This window comes from Phyllostomus hastatus, unplaced genomic scaffold (assembly GCF_019186645.2).
Source record: "Phyllostomus hastatus isolate PE091 unplaced genomic scaffold, TTU_PhHast_1.1 phas_scaffold_78, whole genome shotgun sequence".
NCBI lineage: Eukaryota > Metazoa > Chordata > Mammalia > Chiroptera > Phyllostomidae > Phyllostomus > Phyllostomus hastatus.
The window spans coordinates 17929802-17946782 of NW_025334041.1; the positions used below are offsets into that span (position 1 = coordinate 17929802).

The following is a 16981-nucleotide window of genomic DNA, read 5'->3' on the forward strand; positions in this document are numbered from 1 at the left end:
TGTATTTATAAATATACATGTCTTGCAAATTCACTTCCTCCTGTCTTTGCAGGGGGCCTCATGCTTGCTTATAGCACAATGGAAAGACTACATGCATGTGAAAAAATTTGAGCCAAAGACTACATGCTTGACTCGTTCTTCTACAGAATCCTCCATGACGAATGGCAAATAATCCTTGCAAACTGGTGGGCTCCCCTGTACATATGAAAAGCTCTGCTTACTTTTTTGACTTGAAGCCTTTTACTCAGATAAGTAATTTATTGTTGGGAGAATTTCCTTGTATTTTCCATATTTTTCACAATTCAGAATATACTTCAACAGTAATTAAAAACTCTACTAATTTATGTGAAGTATTTTTTAATAACTTGTTGGGCCAAATGGAAACTATTATAAGCTGGAAGTTAAAAGACCTGAGATCGAGTTGTGGTTTTATTGTTCTTCAGCTCTATGACTGAGTCGCTTAATTTTCCTCTCACTGTTTAAAATGACTGCTAAATCCTCTTTAGTGATTTCAGGATAATAAGGAGATACAAATATCATCATAATAAAAATATACACAGAGGGTTTTTTATGTGTATTATCTCATTTAATCATAAAGTATGAAATGAGTTGATGCAGAAAAGTACTGCATATGGTGCCTAGCACAGAGTAAATATTCAACCATTGCCAGCAGGTATTATTACTCAATCATCAATAACAATAATATTGCCAGGATGAAATTAATGTTCCCTTTAGGGTCGAGAACCTTCAAGAGGTTGCGTGACATTCCTGTGGTCATTCATTCTAAGAGCCCACGCCAGGATTGTCACTTGTCTGCTGGATGACCAGCCTGTGCCTCCCACCTCAGGACCACTGTGCCCTCCTAGTCGCTGGCTTTGAGTAGAAAACCAGTTTTCAATTTGAATTTAATTCCCGAAGTATTCATTGAAAACATCTTAAAATAATGTTTTTGAATCTATCACATGACTTCTAGCTCATTGTTTTTCCCCTTGATGGTTGGATTAGACGTGAAGAATATGAGCACACAACAAAATGCTCTCTGACAATTTTAATGGGAAAGGAAGGACAGGATGGGAAAGGGAAGGGGAAAGCTTCTGTTGTGCTGGTGAATGCGTTTGAGGGGGACCAGGAATAGGGGCTGTGGTTTGAGGAGTACTGAGGAAGGTGGAAGGTGTTCTTTCTTTAGCTGCCTCCCTCATGTTTTCAAGTGCTACGTACTGAGAAAGAAACAAGCCCACTTGGACCAGAACCGTCTGCAGAAGGTAATGCCTAGGCAAGAGAAAATGTGGGAGATGATGTTCACTTCCACACTGCTTATAATAGTGAAAACCCAGACACAACTTTACAGTCCATTCATAAGGAGATAGATAAAATACATAATAGTACATGTCCATAATTGCCTAATACATAGGAAGTAAAAGGGTATATAAATATTTATGAGTATATGTCAAAACAAAGATGTTAAAAGCAAAACAAGCAAGTTCCATAAACTATATGCGCAGAATAATAATTTAATACTTACCTACTGCTATATATATGCATGGTAACTTTGGAACCACACTTACTAAAATATTATAGGAGTGTGTGTTTGAATACTGGAAAAAACACAAATTATGACACTGTTTAGGAGGGGAAGGGGAATAGGACTTGGGGCAGTGATTTTTATTTCTTCTATAAACAAAAGACTTGGAGTAAATGTAATAAAAGTATTTCGCTCTTGCCAATTCTAAATGGGAGCAATAATGAAGTTCGTTAGCACATACATCCGTCACGAGCAGATGAAGTACACCAACATAGCCTCATCTGTTTAACAAAGTTTACTTCTTGGCACTTATTTGTTGACTGGTTTAGCACTTAAACTTCTTAGAGATCTATTTTTGGAGGACTGACTACTCCAGGGTTTTTGGGCTTCCCCAGGAGGAACTCGCAGCCAAGCCCAGATGCATTTATGCAGGTATCTGCCCACCGCGCGCGGTGCTCTCCGCCCAACAGACGGACAGTCACGGGGGAGAGGAGCGGAGGCTCGCCGCAAAGGATAAAACATTCCACCGCGGCGAAGTTGGCAATTCAAGGCTCCAAGATACGTTATTTGATATTTTCCCCAACTATTAGCTATTCTTTACTTGTCAAAATCCCACTTACGTATTTGCTGAGGGAAATGGTTTCTATCTCAAGAACTGTAAAACTACTTCATGTTTATTAAAGAAACATTTTTAAATCATATGTGGCTATCATCTTACAATGGCTTTTGCACTATTTCAAAGGAAAAAAATTTATACACATGATGAAAGCAGTGTGCACATGTGAATTCACTACCTGAAGCCAATGAAAGTAGAGAATATGTAAATGTGTTTAAAATGAAAAAAAACATTTTTGTAAGATGAATGTGAACTAAAGAACCTTTATTATATCTTTTCAATGATAACAATATAGTAAGGCCAGGGGGTCCTGCAATATGGTGAATAAATTTTATTTAATTTTATTGTTTGAACATGGCACTTAGTTGTCATGCCAACCCTCTTAGACTGTATCCAGAAGACAATCAGATGAAAACGAGAGTATTTTAAAAGATAAATGGATAGCTTCAATGTAACATTTGAGGTGAGGCTTCAGGTAGGATGCAAGGATACTTACTTACTCCTTTTAGCTTGGGCTGTAATCCGCGTGGTTCATTGAAAAGACAGAATTGATTTCAAATAACTAAGTCAGATAATTTATTTAAAACTTTAGTAGAAACAAATTTGAATGTTTTTGTTGTAGTTTCACAGTATAGAATACTTAATGTGTGAAGAAATGAGAGAAGAGAGGGAAAAAACAGACCAGCAAAGAACCAACTTTAATTTTAAATAATCCCTATATTTGGTCTGAAACTTTTGTCATAATATTAACCAATTCTTTAAAAAAATCATGTAGCAAATTAAATGTTTAAAAACAAACAAAAACACTATTGACGTTGACTTTATCCTTTCCTTTCTGAAATACCAAACAAAATTATTTAAAAATATTCATTCAATGTGCCAAGACAACAAAATGTTAGCATCTCTGACATGATCGCAAAACCACTCTGCAAAGTCCTTGAACATTCTCCTCGGGGCCAGGGTGAGTTTTTTCAGAATGGGAAAACAATCGGAGAGAAATGTGTTTTTATAATATCCACCGACTTTTAGATTTAGCCCACTTCAGCCTCATTTTGGGATTCCCCTCAAAGGGAGGATGACCTCAGGCACAGGACAGTGAAGGCCCCATAGGAATGGCCTGTGCAGAACTTTCAGACCAGAGCAACCTAAAGGCATCTGCCAGGTGTTCGAGAACAAAGAGACCCCGGGGGGTGAGCTATTTGGGGAATATGTAACTATGCAGCTGCCCAGTGATGCTAACCTCTGTCTAGTGGAGGTGGCAGCGTCTCAGCTGGTAAACTCAGGCCTGCACAGGCTGATATGTAACAAACAGTTACCCAGACGTGATGCTCTGTTGTTTTTCGTGTAAGTATCAGTGGGCTAGTCAGTGACTATCACAGACTACACTTGAAAAGTTAAGGGTCTTAGGCACCACAGTGGCCTCTGTAGCAGGCATCCAAGTTCACTATTCTCATGCATTTTATGAAACGTTTTTTCCCTTTAGTGAAAAAGTCCAGCAGAAGCCTTATGTAAGTTCCTCTACTACAAATTCAGGATAAGCAGTTTGGTTTTAACCCCGATTATTTCAGATGACAGTATAAATTAGTTTATTTATCTATAAAATACATGAACTATTTTAGATAACCTCTAACTACAATCTCCTTGGATTCTAAGATATCTTCTCATTGTATATCTTTTCCTTATTAACTGCAAGTACTCAAGAAAGGGCCAGTTATTAAATCACTTATAATGCATGTGTGTTTTTCTTAGTAAACAAATCACCTGGTAAGGCAGCCCATGGCCTGCTGAATAGGAAAAAGAAACACACAGAAAGGAAGAAAAAATAAGAAAAAGTGGAAGGTTGGAGAGATTACAGACAAACACCCTGGCATAGGAAGCAGTGAAGAATGCCCCCCAAAATGGGTAAAGAAACACAACTTGAGGAAGGCTTTGGTGCATTGTACTGAAGCGAGCAAGAGGAAGAAGCCAGATGACATTTGATATTTGAACTTGATTTGGCAAAACAACAACAACAAACAAACAAGCAAACAAAAAGATCAATTCCTTGGAGCTAATTCTGAGAAGTGGACTTGCTACAACTTGCCTCCAGAGCAGGGAGAAAGACCCGAATACAGATATTCCTCCGACAAATCCCTCCTGAGGGAGATTCTGGGATGTGAGAACAAGGAACACCTTTTCTGGATTTCCATCTTTGTTCCGTGTGTTTTCTCTCATTTGGGTTTATCTTAATTTGGAAATTAAACTCTTTCCCCCCCTTAATTTTGACTAAGCTACTCACCCATCTTGACTCAAGTGAGGTTTATCTCTACAGGAAAGAATGACTTCCATTTGAGTGGCATTCAGAAAGAAAGTAAAAAGTTTATAAAGATATTTGATATAACCAAATATACTTCTCTATTATATTTTACAAAAAGTGTGAGTTGTTATGTTTTGTCTGTGTTTGTGGAGTTGCTTCTTTTAATATGTTTTCCATAGACAACAAGGCACTGAGAACCCTGGATAAATAACAGATGTTAAAAATAGCTACTACAATGTAGCTATCACTGGATATGATAGCTACAATGTCACTGGAATAATTAGAGAGCAGAAAACTCTCTCACATGAGATGCCAACTAAAGACAAAGGTTGGCATGATGCTGGTTCTTTGGTCCTATTCAAATTAATAAATCACACTTGATCCAAATGTATCTCTCTCACTTAAAACTATTTGGGTCGGTTTTGATTTGTTTGTTTCTATTCCCCTCACTCACCCAAAAAACATGATGGACCCTATTCTTTGTGCTGCAGATATTTGTATGCGTGGACTATGCACACCCTTGTTTTTACATTCAGGTAATACAGAAATTATTCTTAAAGAAAGACTCTTTCTGGTCAAATTGCATTTAGTCACATCAATCAAATGCAAATATAACACAAAATTATTTGGTCATTTGGAATCTGGTTGCTAAGGAACACAGCCCCAAAAATTAATCTTTACAACACAACAGAAGACCCTGAACCTTGCCTGTAGGCATGTACAGAGCCTGTGAGCATGGGAAACACATCGTATTCAAACCCAAAGATCATTGTGTTATTGGGAAAGAGTGGCGTTTTTTTGTTTGGTGGCTTTTTTTTTCTTTTTACTCCAAGTACAATGGGATAAAAACAGTAACCTCGATTTTCCTCGTTAAACGTCCAGTAGCTTTTCTAGACTCATGACCTTTCAAGTCATTCCGCCTATTTTAAACAGAAGCCCTATCACATCTGCCTTTAAATAGCAACACAGGACTCCTGGAACTGTAAAGGTTCTGAATTGTCCCCCCAAGTCCACCAAAGGAAACAAATTAACTTTGTTTTTCTTAAAGGCCAATTTCTACAAAGAGGTGAATCTGACAGAGCAGTAAACACCGTCTGAAACATTTCAAAAGTCTCACCTAACTTGAATGGACCCCTGTAAAAGGTGCCGTCTATTTTAAAGATCTAAAGATGTTATGTCATAGCATGTCTTAAAGCCCCAAAGGATATACTTACATTTTGCTGTCACTTTGTATCCCCCCAGAGGAGGGGCGTGGCCTTCTAATGCATCAAATCCGGCGGAAACTAGGACCATGTCTGGATTAAACTCTTTGGCCACAGGCGTCACTACAGCCCTGCACAGTAAAAAGGCAGGCAGTTACACATGGGAATGGCAAATACCTTTAAAAATTGTGCAGTGCAAAGACTTGGCACACTCTCAAGAACTTCCCAAGAATAAAGGAAAGGGGAAAAGAAAACGCTGTTTGAAATGGATCAAAAACTTATCATTTCCTTAATACGGAATCACTGTTATTTTAGCATCCCAATTTAGTCTATCTTTCATCTTTTTTTTCCCTTCAAATTAAAAAAAAAATGCTTTGCAGGTACATTCTTAAGCCCATCATTTCCCATGCACATCTGTGGCTGTTTTATCCCACTGCCTATAAAAACGGCCTCTTCCAGGGGAGTGACTAATGTTTTACAGAGGAAAGCTGACGCTGTCCTGAAAATCCCGCTTGCTCTAGTTAGTGAGAACTTGGTGTAAATTTGAACTATAAATTTCTTTGGGGAAAAAGTTGCTTTTCCAACTAAAAAAAAACATTTTTAAATATTTGTCGTGGTAGGGGGTGATCCTAGTGAAGAAAAAAAATGTGCAATTCCTTTAATAGAATCCAGACTATAACGTTAAGTGAGTCCAAGGTCAGAGACACCAGGAATGCGGTGGCCTCAGCCACGATAGCCGCCCCTGCCGGCCCCACGCAGGCTCTTCAGCACTTTGCCTCCTCATCTTCCTCAGGCCCCGACCCCTCTCTCCCCAGTGCTGGATCTGACAGGGAATGACGAATGGATGCTCCCTGGCTTTCTAACACTAAAACGTTTTCTGAATGCAGGCTTCAAGACCAGTGCGCCATCATTAGAATTCAGTTTCTCAAAGGCAATTTAAGGAAATGGGAAAAGTGTCCAGTCCAGGAAATTTAAAAAGTAGTCAGGTCTCTTATTCTGTGTTGGGGAGAAATGGCTAAACCAAATATTAAAATAATTATTCTTGAGGAGCGTTGTAATTATTTTAATTTTTTTATTTGTCAATTCCTGATAATAATATCAGTTTGGTACCTTAAAAATGTTTGCATGTAAACAAGAAGTTGAAGTTATAAAATAAAAAATACTTCTTTGAAACTTACCTAGATGGAGACATAAATGAATGAAATGTTCTTCATAACTCCACTACTCTTAGAAAAGTTTAAAAGCTCAATTCTTCAAACCTATTAATGTGCATGTAAATGACTTCTGTGGAAGTCCTTCCATCCTTCCAACAGCTGGAGAGCCACTCACATCTGAACTGGCCCATCAGTGAAACTAAGTCAAATGTTATTTGGTTTCCTACACACAGTTTCATTATTTTATTCTTCCATAAAATAATGTCTAATACAATCTCTAATGTCTAAAAAATCTCTAATACAGCTACTTTATAAGGAGAAGTCTCATCAATTCTTTTCCTTCCTAATAATATACCACTCTTACATTGTCATTTTCATTAAAGTGTTACATATGATCAATTTACTACTTCTCATATGGGTGAAATAGCCATATGATGTATGTTAGGATACTAGACATTGGAATAAGTTGTCTCAGAGAATCAAGAGTGTTGCATCAAGGTACTCTATTTAATTTGATTACTGCTATGGATGCACTGAGAGAAAAGGCAATGTGCTTGAGGAAATATGAGGAGGTGAATGAACACGTTTGTCCACCCAACCCTATGCATCACACTAACTCATTTTCCATTTCCTTTCCCTCTGTTTGGAAGGTTGCTCCCCTTCCTTTTCTTGTCCCCCACTCCATCTACACTTGTAAGACTGACTGACGGGTAAACATCCTTCAGGGTACAGCTCACTTGCTACCTCCTCCAGGAGACAACAGGAGACAAGGATTGCCAACGTAATTTTGGAATATTGAAAACACAGTGCTGATCTACAGAGGGAAAGCTGAAATGTAAGTGTGTCTGCACAGGCAAAGCCACAAAAAGCAAGCTGCCTCCTTTGTCTTCCTGGAGAGAAGGAGTGAACAACGAGAAAACACCGAGGGAGACCGACATGACAGCTCAGACCAATAGCCAGGTGATCTCCTCCGTCTGCCTACAGGGAGCTCGACCGCCAGAAAGCCCCTCGCAGGCAGGCATGTCCTTCCAGTGCCCTTTCTCCAGCACATGGACTGTTTGAACAAAGCTTCTCACATGAAAGACAAGCAGTAGCACCCAAACAAACAAACAAAAGAGAGGAAACTCCGGAAACCTGAGAAAATGCATCAAGAGACTATAATTACAAACACCAGGATGATCCCCAAGACACAAAATAGTACCGTTGGCCCTCCATACCTGTGGGTTCTGCATCCACGGATTCAACCAACCGTGGGTTGAAAATATTCCAAAAGAATCATTGCTGCTGACACATACTGTGTAGTTAGGTGTCATTATTCCCTAAATAATACAGTATAACAACTACTTACGTAGCACTTACATTGTATACGGCAGAGGTGTCAAACTCATTTTCACCGGGGGCCACATCAGCTTCATAGTTGCCTTCAAAGGGCCGAATGTCATTTCAACTCCTTAACAGTTAGGGAGTAGTTACATTTGTACAGTCCTAAAATAATTTCAGCCCTTGAAGGCAACCGCGAGGCTGATGTGGCCCCCGGTGAAAATGGTTTGACTCCCCTGATTTACAGTATATGAGTGTGGACATGGACAACGGTTTGGGGATTGCCTGAGGGAGCTTGTGGGGGGCTCTGTGTGGAGGGAGGCAAAGGGGGGGGGGAATTGGGACAGCTGTAATAGCATAAACAATAAAGTATTTAGAAATAAATAAATTAAAAATAAAATACAAAAATAAAGTATATGGGGGATATACACAGGTTATATGCAAATACAATGCCATTTCATTTCAGTGGCTAACCACTCAGAGATTTCGGTACCCACAGTGGCCCTGGAACCAATGCCCCATGGATACCAAGGGATGCCTGTACATCTGTGAAATGAAAAGAGGATGCTATTAAAATACAGAAAAAATAGCAAACAAAACACATAGCAGACTCATTTGGAGATAAAGTCAACGAGTTCTCTCACAGAGTTCAGCACAAAACAGAGGCACAGAAAATTGACAGGAATAGATCAGAAACTTAGAGGACCCATTTAGGAAGTCAACATATGAAGGAAAATCTAAGGGAAATATTTTTAAAATTTAGAAATCTCATACCCACTCAAACTATCAATCAAAATTGAGAACAGAAAAATAGAGCTTCAGACTTGGAACTCTCAAAAAAAACCCCAAAACAATAGTATCTCCCACAAATATTTCCACAAATGTTATCTAATAATACACTCCATGAAAATGAAGGCATAAAGTGAAAAGAATGAAATTCAAACCATTCCCTCCATGGAAGCATTTTTATAAATATCAATTTTTGCCAAAGTTTTTAAAAAAATTCACTTTAACTTTAAAGCAAAATAGTAGAAGTTTGATCTGCAATTGTAATGGAGTCAGATTTCATTCCAGTGAAACTATTTTGTTAATAAAGATATCACACCACTTATAGAAGAAATATATCTATCTATTGCCACATATTCCCAAATATACAGATTCCATTAGCTTCTGTTTGAAGTAGATACCACATATGTTATGTGTATTATTCTTGAATTCACAAACAATATGGATTTTACAGTTTCACACAGGCTTTCAAAATGTTCTATTAAGTAATCCTACACATTTGAATTCATTCCAAAAATGTCTTAAAAGATGGGAAATGAGAAAAATATATCATTTGATAATGTACTTCTGTGTAAAGAATTACATGCTTAGAACTGTGTCAGAGTGGTATCTGCTTGTTGAATAAATTAGTGACGCATGGTTATATGAGTTGTGTGATGCTCATGAAGTCGTGATACTGGTGAGATCCATTCATTCATTTTAACCAGTATATGAGGTCTGTCTGGAAAAAGTCCAGCCACTGTTAATATAATGAGAGCAATTTGCATGGCATCCATATAACCCGGCAGCCAAGGAGAGGGGACTGGAATGTACATGTGTGAATGATGACAACTTCACTGTACTAGTCACTGGGGGGTGGTAGACACCATTGAGTGAGCGTGTGTACTGTGTGGCCATTGCATTCAAAATGAGTGAGCAAGTAGAGCAATGAGTCCGTATCAAATTTGGGGTTAAGCTTGAACATTCATCCACAGAAACTATTGGGATGATTCAGAAGGCCGCAGCTATGGGCAACTGGTGACCGGCTGGCAGCTTCATCACAACAACACACTCATGCATCACATCTCATGCAGAGTTTTCTAGTGAAACATCAAATCACCCAGGTGACTCAGCACCCCAACAGCCTAGATTTGGTGCCCTGCAACTTCTCGCTTTTCCCAAAATTAAAATCATCTTTGAAAAGGAAAGGAATTCAGACCATCGATGAGATTCAGAAAAATACGACAGGGCAGCTGATGGCAATTGGGAGAACTGTGTGAGGTCCCAAGGTGCCCACTTTGACAGGGACTGAGGCATCATTGTCCTATGTATAATGTTTCTTATATCTTGTATCTTCTTCAATAAATGTCTCTATTTTTCATGTTACCTCCTGGATGGGTACCTCCTGGACAGATCATATACATAGTAAATGTCTACCATGCTGTAAACACTGTTTTGGCTTAAACGTGTGCTACATTTTGAACTGAATCTTATTTATTTTCCTATTGTTGACGTCGAACTCTTAAAGTGTCAGGTCTCTGATAAACTGAGGAAACTGAGTCTCCACACATTCTTTATTGTGGCAACTGCCACTGTTCTATTTATACCCGTCTAGATTGATTCTTATTCAAAAGATCTTTCATGCCTGAAAGATGGAGAAACACACTTGGGAGTATTAAGTGGGAAAAACAGAGTAATTTTTCTTATATAGAACCAATCTTCAAAGGCATTCGTTTGAAATTTTTATCTGAACAGTTGGGTTTTCTGGCTAAAGATAGCAAACACTGTATGTATTTGTCCCTGATCTTTCCTAACATCCCACTAAAAGGAAAGTATGAAAATATACATGTGACCTCATGGTTTTAAGCACAGCAGTGGGCAAAGAAGGTTTACAGTTGTAATATAATAAATAATATAACTAATAAATAATATAAGCATAAACTTTGTGTTTTCCCTACTCACAACTATAAACCTACTTTTGCCCACCCCTGTATATATCAGGTAAGTAGATACAGGGACACCTTTAGATGTGTGTGTGCGCATGGGTCAGTATGACCTTCCAAAAGGCAAAGACAGCCCAGCAGCAAAGAGCATACTTAGTGCCCAAATCTTGTTTTCTAATGTCAATCTCCAGTACAAGGACTCAAGGATCATTGGAGAAGTGGTTAACTCCAGGACTGCATCAGGGAAAATACAAGCTATTTCTGGAACATCTTGTGATGACAGAAAACAATGGGATGGGGACAGGCCAGTAGGGACTATGAACCCATGTGAAAGACCTCCAGTGGCTAGAGTTGGGACAACTTGAGGAACAAAGTAAATAATGACAGTACCGGATTATAATCCAAACAGTCAAGTTAGTATCCACGAGTCCACAGAGACATTAAAAGATAACAAAATAAATAGAGAAAAGAAGAAACAGCTCTGTCTTACAAAAAATTTCAACTGATAACTCAAAAAATTAAAGGAAATAGGAAATCACTATTCAAACAAGATAGATATACCTGATGCAGGGAAAAGCCATGGAAGATGCGGGAAGCAGGGTGCAGAGGTTGAGAAGCAACATGATATTTACATAATCCCAAAGTGTTTCCCCAAGATATTATACAATAAATAAACAACGACACAGAAACCTGCAGATACTTCCTGAATACGGTGACTCAGGTTAACATGGCTAATGGCAACACATGTCAACATCAAAATTCCTGGACATGGAACATGGAGAAAGGAAGATGAGTTCTACGGCATTCTTGCTGAAAGGATGTCACTTCTCATCTATTCATGAGAGAACATCAGTCGGCTCAAAGGGAGGCACAGCTGACAAAATAACTGACCAGGGCTCTTCAAAAGTCAGGGACAGAAAAGACCGAGTCAATGCTACCGATTGGAGGGGACCGAGCAGACAGGACATGTGGGTTTTAGTGTGAGACGCTGTACTGGGCTCTGGAACGGAGTGGCGAGTGGCAACGCTGCTGTTCCACGTAAAATCTGTGGCGAAGCTCACGGTGTTGTACAGATACTCATTTCTTAACCGTGACCCCTGCACTGTGTTTATGTAAGTTTTTATATAAGGCGAAGCTGAGTGTAGGGCCTAGAGGAACTCTGTGCCATTCTTACAAGTTTTCTGTAAGTCCAATAATACTTAAAAATAAAATGTTACCAAGTATCAGAACACAAAACAGAATAAAGAGGATCACAGTAAAAGAGGAGAAGGGAGTTGTCAACAAACAGTGATTTTTTAACGAGATTCCCGGAAGAGGGAAATAGGCTGGGTACATACTTTAAAAATGCAACAAAAAAGCAAGCTACCACCCTGAACACGCTCTCGTGGGACCACAGAAGAGATAAGAGATGTTCCACCCAACGGAGGCTCCCTGAAAAACAAGGACAGCGGAGGAATAGAGAAGCAGGGCTGAACACAAGAAATGAAAGAAATGTTCGTTGGTTAAGGAGACCAGGACCGGACCCCAACACCTTGGTGACCTTTCCTCTGTGCCACTAACCAGCGTTCAATGCCAGGCAGATTATTCAGATGACTCTCTCTTAAGAAAAGAATGTCTCTGGAGAAAGCCAAGGCTTCTAGTGTCTTCCTTATTTTATCACTTAGGGAGATTCAGAGACTATGAGCCATCTTCTGGAACGCATGCTCCACAGTGGGGTTTGGCCATCGGCACGCTCTGTCCCCCTCCCGCTGACGCAGAGCTCCCGACTGACCCATTTACACGACCGCAGGGAAAAATGACACCAGTGACTACTTTCATAAATATCAATGTCAAAGCAGGAGTTTCCCGGCACATAAGGAGAGCCAGTGGTATGAAGAAAAAGTAAAGATTAAAACACAGACAGATATAAACAACTCTGGGAAAGCAGACATAATTCAGGCAACAGAAGCAATAATCTCAAAGAGGGTCAAGAAAATATTTAAACCCAGATATGCTGTTATGAAAAAGAACAAACAAGGGAAGTACTTCAAGATAAAAACATAACTGCATACATTAATCGAGGGTCTGAAAAAATAAAATTGAAGTAATCCCTCATGAAAAGGAAGCAAATGGATAAAATATGTAAGTGGGAAAATATGAGACTTAGAGGATTATTGCAGAAGTCTGATATTTGATTAATGGGGACCCTGAGAATGCTGAGAGAAGAAAGGAGAAACAGTTTTTTAAGTAATAATAGAAAATAATTTTTAGCAGCTGAAAAATAATTCAGGTCTACAGATTTGATTAGTCTAACCAATGCAAAGCTCTGGACATAAAGACATATACACACTTAAGCATATTCTAATAATACTTCAAATCCCCAGAGATCCTTTAGAAAGAAAAAAGTCCTCCTCAAAAGAGACGATGAAGGAGATTGACCTCAAAGTCCTATCAGCAACACTGAGTGTTCACACATTGAGAAAAAAAATATTTTTAAACTTTAATTCTACTTCCAGCCATTACATATGAGCAATCAAGTATGTTACTTAAATAAAAAATATTTTAAGGCATGTAAAGACTTAGAAATTTAGTTCCAAAGCTCCCTTTCTGAATAATTTACTTGAGAATGTCCTCTGCCAAGCAAGGAAGTAAACCAAAGAGACAGAGAGGCACAAGACCGAAGTAGTGGATATATCATAGGAGAACAATAAAGAGGGTCCCCTGATGATTTGCAAATACATTTATTTGCAAGAAAACAGACTGAAGCAATGATAATGGTATATCTGCCTTTTCCCCTTCACCTGCCCTCTGGAAATTCTGTCATGCTCTTCTTGACATGTCCTGTTGGGAACTGCCCTGCCTGGTTTCAGAAGCTGTAAGCCCCCCATCCCCCATGGCTAAGGCTGAGGGAGCGGCCTTTGGACCAGATGCCACTAAGGAGACAAAGCTTATCTCCCTGGCAGGGACATCACTTCTGCTCCTTTTTCCATAACTTGCCCCCAATGCTTGATCAGTTAGCCAATGATGGGTAAGATTCCCCAAGGGGGGAACAACTTAAGACAGGCACAATCATGTGGAGGCCCCAGGGAAGGACTTGGGGGGCTATGGAGAAAGGGGGTGATGGACACTTGCCCTTCGGCTTTGACAAAGCCTGAGCCCTCATTCTGTCTGTGAGAAGTCTCCTAATCTCTTGGCTGCCTTACTTCCCCTGCCTGACTTAAGCCTGAAACAATGACAGTGGGTGGTGCAGCCCTGGGCAGGAAATGGAGGGTTCCCAAGGTGATCAGGCCTAAGAAAGAATATGTAAAATCCTATGAAACCTGCTTTGCCATGAATGCTCTCAATTAAATGATAAAGGTCCGAGAAGGAAATGAGTTTGTTTCCCAAGGTTTTGTAGCCCTTTAGCTAACAGACCCTGACCCAGAATAAGCCCTCAGAGTTCTTTGAATGTTACCTATTGTTTGATCCTTACCACCTAACAATGATTAATGAGCTTTACCTGTATTCCTGCGTAAAACAAACCCAATATAAGCCCATTGAGGAAAAGGCTCTTGGCCTTTCTCCTTTGAGAGATCAGCCACCTTTCCTCCCCAAGCAGATCATGTCTTGGTAGACTTATTCTCATCCGTGGTGGCCGTGGGGGGGGCCCTGCGGGCAGAGCCCCCCCACAATGTCCATCCCTGCTGCCCTCTCTCCAGCTGAGACTCATGCTAGAGAGAACACAATGAGCTTATAAAACTGTACTTGAACAACAATAAAAAATGTTAAAAAATAAAATAAAGGGAGACAAAAGTATTACTACTAATAGGTGGACCATGCAATCAGACACTAAATACAGTAAGGAGAAAAGAACCCCATTCTGGATTTCTTTCCAAGAAATGTGACTGATTCGGAACCTCCTCAGTTAGAATCAGATCTCGGGATTTACCTCATCTCCAGTCAATGGCCAAAGAACCAGTGGCAATGAGTCACGTGCTGTGCTTCAGCAGAACCATGCTGGCGCTTTCCCATGACTCACCTCTGTGTGTGCTGATGCAGTATATGCTGTCACTCACCCATTTGTTATGCTCAGTGCAGGGGAGGTCTGCACAGGCTTTAAGGGAAACACGAGCCATTTTGAAGTATGTGAAAGCATTATAACCCACAGAGTTACTCAATAATATTTTTGTTTTCATTCAGAAGTCATTCACAGAGCTCCTACAACATGACAGGCATTGGGACTATGCCAGCATTCCAAGACACATTGCAGCTCTGCCCTCAAGGAGTCCATAACCCAGAACGCAATGTAGGTGGAAAGCATTTGTCTTTGAAGTACAGCATGATATCAACTCGGTCACAAAAAATGTACCAAGAGTCAGAGGGGACTGGGCAGCCAGGAGAGATGAAGACAATTCGAAGAAAAGTCCACTTGAGGAGGAAACACAAAAAGTGGACTTGGACACTAACGCAAGAGGCTGCCAGGGAGAGAAAGAGTGGAGGACAGTTCAGGCCAATGGACTAGCAGGGGCCAAGGCGTGAACGTATGAAAGGTGTGGAGGCCACGATGGACAGTTCGATATGGCACGGAGTGTGTTGGGGTAGCAAGAGCAGAGAAGGCTTGCAGATCCCCAGCCCTATGTGCCTGAACCAGAACCAGGAGATCCTGGTGTTGAGGAGGCCAGGGACTGGAGATGGTGGCGGCAGGTACTTAAAGAACTGGAGAGAGGACCGTCATATAAATGCATCTCAAGAGTCAGTCATGTTCTTCACGCAACACATTTTCACCAACCACCCACAATGTGCCAGATGCTGTAGCCAGGGTTCATAGCAAACAAAGTCTTTGATCTCCTGCCTTCCAGGTGCTTACATTGGAACAGAGGAGAAAGTGTATAAACAAGCAAGTAAGCCTACAGGAAGGACGAAGGCAAAAGTCAACAGAAAGTCAGAGAGGTGGTGCACTTTTAGATGGGGGTGTGTAGCCAAGCCAAGGTGGCTCTCAGGTGGTGACAGTGGAACAGAGAACTTCCCTGTGCAACGTGAGGAGGGAGGTCACATGAATCATGGGGAAGGGGCATGGCCTGTGGGAACAGTAAGTGCATGGGACCTGATGTGGCAGGGTCTTCATTGTATTTATGGCAGCACAAGAGGTTACTGTGGCTGACACACAGTGAATGACAGCAAGTGTGGTTGGACATGGGGCCAGCAAGGTGGCATGAAGCCACTTTGTGAGACTATTTCGAAGACTTTGGATTTCACTCTGAATGAGAAGAGAAACGGGGCAGTTTGAGGAGGGCAGTGACATGATCCGACGTATATCATTTCTGTCCTCATCAATTAAGCTACGTGTTTAGAAGTGTCCTTTAGAATTATGAGGTCTCACTGACCTCTGAGACAGCAGATTCTGAGCCCCTGTGTAATTCATAATGACATATTATAATCATGCAAATATGGATTATAGGTGAAAAGTCAAGCCTATATTTTTCTTTATAGTTTAAATGTAAGTCATTGCTTAAAAGCATCACATTATAAAATTACACGCTTGCAAATGGCACAAGGGCTTCTCTTCTCTTTAGATGTTTCTAACAAAAACAAAGCGCACATTACAGCAGGCACACTTTCTCATCCATCTGCGTGTGTTCGTGCATGACACGCTCAGAGGGATGCTCCCAAGGAAAGCTCTTCACGACCATTCCTGCTTGGACAAGTGGTGGAGGCAGCGCATCAAAGAGCCGCTGCAGAAGAGACTCCAGGCAGTGGCTGCAGCTGTGGCTGCTGGAGCTCCAGGAGGTCCCACCGGGCCTCACTCACCACTGCACAGTCCCCTTCTGGGGAAGCACCAAAGGAAGGCACAGCAGGGGGATTTGTGGGAGAGGGTCAGCAAGCAAGCATGCATGACTTATATCCAGAAGCCATGTCTCAACGCTTCCTCTGTCATCTCCCTGGCCTGTGCCAACACATCTTACCTGGGGCACAGCTACAGCTTCCTAAGAGGCACCTTTATTACTTCCTGGATCTGTGCTCTATTCTCAACAAAGCGGCTGGGTTGATGTTCAATCAGATCCCCATCATTTTTCTCGGGGTAAAAGGAAGGGTATTTTCCAGTGCCCCACAGGTCTCCGTGCCATGAGGCTGTCACACATCTCCATGGTCCCATTTCTTACCACCCGCCACCAGGACTTGATTCACAAATACGCCAGATACACTG

The 16981-nt window shown here is 40.7% G+C and overlaps 1 protein-coding gene across 1 annotated transcript in view; it reads right to left on the reverse strand.

The window, feature by feature from the left end:
- The window catches only part of HDAC9 (histone deacetylase 9), an 820804-nt gene that overhangs the window by 101275 nt on the left and 702548 nt on the right, over nt 1–16981 (reverse strand). The window contains exon 23 of the mRNA XM_045827591.1: nt 5649–5767. Within this exon, the coding sequence (XP_045683547.1) occupies nt 5649–5767 (119 nt within the window). The remainder of the gene's footprint in view (nt 1–5648; nt 5768–16981) is intronic.